A 4,089-nucleotide genomic window follows, 5' to 3' on the forward strand; every position below is an offset into this window, starting at 1 on the left:
AGGCACATGAAACAGGTCAAACAAAGCCACACCACATTGCAATCTTCAGACACCTACACATAACGGAGAACTATAAAAAACACGGCAACGCCACACCCCGAAACAGCCCACTCTCCACGTGGCCAAGCAAGCCGGACCCCAGTGACACAGACACTTCCTTGGGTGCGGATTTGGCCAGGACCTTATGGCGCCCATCCCTTATCCCGCACCGTCTATTTCATCAGGGTGCATCAAGATTGGTGACTCGTTTTTGCGAAAAAATCCTAGCTTTTATCGCATTCATATCAGGAAATCCTTCTTATTTATGAAGTTCTTCACAAATTGGGAAGTGGATCCACTCGTTACCATCTAAAGTTCTTCCTAATTTGACATGAATATCCACTACGGTGTGTATCCATAGATCATGTATAAGTAACATTTATTTGGACATAAAAAGATCCACGGAAAATCACCACAAACCATTGGATACATTGATTTCAACAACAGATCTTAATAACAAATCGGATTTGGGCATAAATATCTACCACAGTCAAACATGTATCTTTGAAAAAATCTTCAAAAGATCCGGAGAAACAGCCACTGGATCCACGAGATTCAACAAAAGATCTTAACAATATCCTAACTAGATCCTAACAAAGAAAAAAGAGGAAGAAAAGGGAAAAAAATGGATCGCATCTCCGGCCGGATCCTCTGCCTGGGACTCATGGGGAGGGTGACGAGTCGGCGCCTCCCACGCCGGAGATGTCGCACGACGGCCGGGGTCGAGGCGGCGTCTCCCTCACCGGAGCGGGGCGGCGAGGCCGGCACCGGGAGGCCGCCACGGGATGCCCGGGGAGGGCGACGAGCCGGCAAACGGGCGGCGCCTCCCGCACCGGAGATGCCGCGCGAGGGCCGGCGTCGAGGCGGCGCCGCCGCCGGCGCAAGGGACGGCGACAAGGAGAAGGCCACCGCGGCGGCTGGCTTGGATCTTTTGAGGGTTAGGTTAGGGTTTCCTCTGGATTTGGGATATTTGTACTGAGATCTCCCAGGACCATGTCCTAATTCAAAAAAGTGCAGGGTTCTTTTTGCAAAATTACAAGCGCGAATCTCCAGCAGCATGTGACGGGCAGGATAAGGTGCGGGCGCCATAAGGTCCGCTCCTTGTATTTACCGCACTTCCTTCGGCAACAAAGAACCCTCCTTTTCCCGTCCTCTCCAAAATCCCCCAACAACCAACCCTTCTTCCCCGCCCAGATCCGTCTCCTCCTCACTCTGCTCCCACAGCCCAGATCTCCCTCCCACACGCAAACCCCAGATCTCCACACCGCCTCGCCGGAGCAGCAGCAGCAGCCATGGCGAAGGAGGCCGGCGGCGGCGGCGGCGCCGACGGCGCCCTGTCGGAGTCCGTCCTCCGCAAGGTGCTCATCTCCTACTGCTACGTCGCGGTGTGGATCTTCCTCTCCTTCACCGTCATCGTCTACAACAAGTACATCCTCGACCCCAAGATGTACAACTGGCCCTTCCCCATCTCGCTCACCATGGTGCACATGGCCTTCTGCTCCTCGCTCGCCGTCGCGCTCGTCCGCGTCTTCCGGGTCGTCGACCTGCCCACCTCCCCCGCCATGACCCCGCAGCTATACTACACCTCGGTCCTCCCCATCGGCGCGCTCTACTCGCTCTCCCTCTGGTTCTCCAACTCCGCCTACATCTACCTCTCCGTCTCCTTCATCCAGATGCTCAAGGCGCTCATGCCCGTCGCCGTCTACTCCATCGGCGTCCTCTTCAAGAAAGAAACCTTCCGCTCCGCCTCCATGCTCAACATGCTCTCCATCTCCTTCGGCGTCGCCATCGCCGCCTACGGCGAGGCGCGCTTCGACCTCCGCGGCGTCGCGCTGCAGCTCGCCGCCGTCGCCTTCGAGGCCACCAGGCTCGTGCTCATCCAGATCCTCCTCACCTCCAAGGGGATCTCGCTCAACCCCATCACCTCGCTCTACTACGTCGCGCCCTGCTGCCTCTGCTTCCTCTTCGTGCCCTGGGTCTTCGTCGAGCTGCCCAGGCTCCGCGCCGTGGGGATGTTCGAGCCGGACTTCTTCGTCTTCGGCACCAACTCCCTCTGCGCCTTCGCGCTCAACCTCGCCGTCTTCCTCCTCGTCGGCAAGACCTCCGCGCTCACCATGAACGTCGCCGGCGTCGTCAAGGACTGGCTCCTCATCGCCTTCTCATGGTCCGTCATCCGGGACACCGTCACGCCCATCAACCTCATCGGCTACGGCATCGCCTTCCTCGGCGTCGGCTACTACAACCACGTCAAGCTGCAGGCGCTCAAGGCCAAGGAGGCGCAGAAGAAGCTCGCGCAGGCAGACGAGGAGGCCGGCTCCCTGCTGCAGGAGCGAGACTCACACTCCCACGGCGACCGCAAGACCACCGACACCCAGTCCTAAGAAGAACCCCGCTCATCTGATCCTGATCCAACATCACCCCGCCCAAGCATTTGTGATCCTTTCTTGTCCTCATTTGTGCTAGGATGGCAAATAAACACAGCAAATATACGATCTTCTGTATCCGGCGTGTGAAATACCAGTCTATTCTTTTTGCCACTAGTAGCAGTCTTCTTACTTACTACTATCACTAGGCAGTACCAGCATCAAAATTGTAATCCCCGGTCCCGAGTATTGAGCAATGGATGATCATGAAACCTTTTTCATTTCCCCCCTTTGTATACCAAACATTGATTGAGTAGTAGCAGCTTAGTTGTAATAATGAAAGATTCAGTTTTGGAATTGTTTTGCTGAGTTGATCTTGATCCCCATTATGTTGTTACTACATTGGAGCCATCAGATTGAATTAGTGCCGTCTGAGTTCGTCATATTGGACAGGAGATCTGGTGCAGTAGCAATTGAGTAGCAGCTAGTTGTAATAAAAGATCCAGTTTTGGAATTGTTTCCTAGGTTCATCTTGATCTTCATTGTGTTATTACTTTGGTGACATGGCATCTGAGTTAATTGGTGCAGTCTCTACTAGGGTACATTTAAGTAGAAGTGTATTATACAGTTGCTTTCGAGTGAGCTGGACGCCTGTCCGGTGCTTTCGCGCCAAATTGCCATTGGTTGGAACTTGGATCCAGAAAGAGAGGTCAGAGAAATCGATTAATTAACTTACTAGGTCCCTGCAAGAAAACGAAACAGCTGATTAGGAAGCATCTGGAATCAGATCTACCTGCAGGACCAGGAGAAACACCGCTGTTACCAGTAGGAATAGTACAACTATTACTGGAGGAGAGTGCCTCGGATTTGTTACTCGAGTGTCGGCAGCGGTATATATTACTGAAACTTGGCATCTGAGTTGGATTCTTTCGATGCTGTTCATGTGCTGTGAGTTTATTCCCGGTGACCACTCAAAGTCAAAACTAAGTTTTGTGTGAGTCATGTGCACTGAAATTGCTAGTACCACCAGCTGGACAGGTGGTACATCGTTCAAGAGAGAATTCTTTACTTAACACTGCTTTTATATATGATTCCTTAGTTAGTCTTGGAATTTTTTCACTTCCCTGTTTGACACTAGATTACATTTTGATGCCTCATATGACACTGTAGTTCATTTGAGGAACAAACCGTGTTAACTAAAAACGTATAAAGACGCTTTGGCCCCTAGCACATAATGTGAAGCAGAGAATTCGAAAAAATCATATCTACTTCATGGCTTGGCCTGTACATACTTTTTTTTTTGCGATCACTTGGCCTGTACATACTTAACGTTCACAGGGTATTGAGGAAGTCAAACTCCCGCTGATCTATTACCGAGAGGCCGGTTTAGGGTATTGGAGAAGATTCGTTTAAGCGATAGCAACTTTTTTTCTTAGATAAAGAGAATATATTAATATCAAAAGATACCAATAACACCCAGCCTCTGAAACAACGTTCCACCCTAGTGATAGTACGGATACACACAACCAAAAAGAGTAAACAAAACTAAGAAATAAAAGTCCCGCTACAGCATTCCAGACCTAGCAACAGCAATACAACCACAATCGTGACAACACCTGAAATACAGACTCTCCGAAAGCGACGTCTCCAAGAAGAGAAAAGTGCACCAGCGCCGTCGTTGCCCGAC

General features: G+C 51.2%; 1 protein-coding gene across 1 annotated transcript; it reads left to right on the forward strand.

Annotated features, from left to right (window-relative positions):
- Positions 1-1,218: 1,218 nt before the first annotated feature.
- On the forward strand, positions 1,219-2,687 carry LOC124661814 (probable sugar phosphate/phosphate translocator At4g32390). Its single transcript, XM_047199698.1, has one exon. The coding sequence runs from the start codon at positions 1,332-1,334 to the stop codon at positions 2,418-2,420; it is 1,089 nt and encodes a 362-aa protein (XP_047055654.1). The 5' UTR covers positions 1,219-1,331; the 3' UTR covers positions 2,421-2,687.
- The last annotated feature ends 1,402 nt before the right edge of the window (positions 2,688-4,089 follow it).

Source organism: Lolium rigidum, chromosome 6, assembly GCF_022539505.1.
Source record: "Lolium rigidum isolate FL_2022 chromosome 6, APGP_CSIRO_Lrig_0.1, whole genome shotgun sequence".
Lineage (NCBI taxonomy): Eukaryota > Viridiplantae > Streptophyta > Magnoliopsida > Poales > Poaceae > Lolium > Lolium rigidum.

What these genes read in the sequence shown, in the direction of transcription:
- LOC124661814 (XM_047199698.1), top strand. Translation starts at nt 1,332, where the DNA reads ATGGCGAAGGAGGCCGGCGGCGGCGGCGGCGCCGACGGCGCCCTGTCG.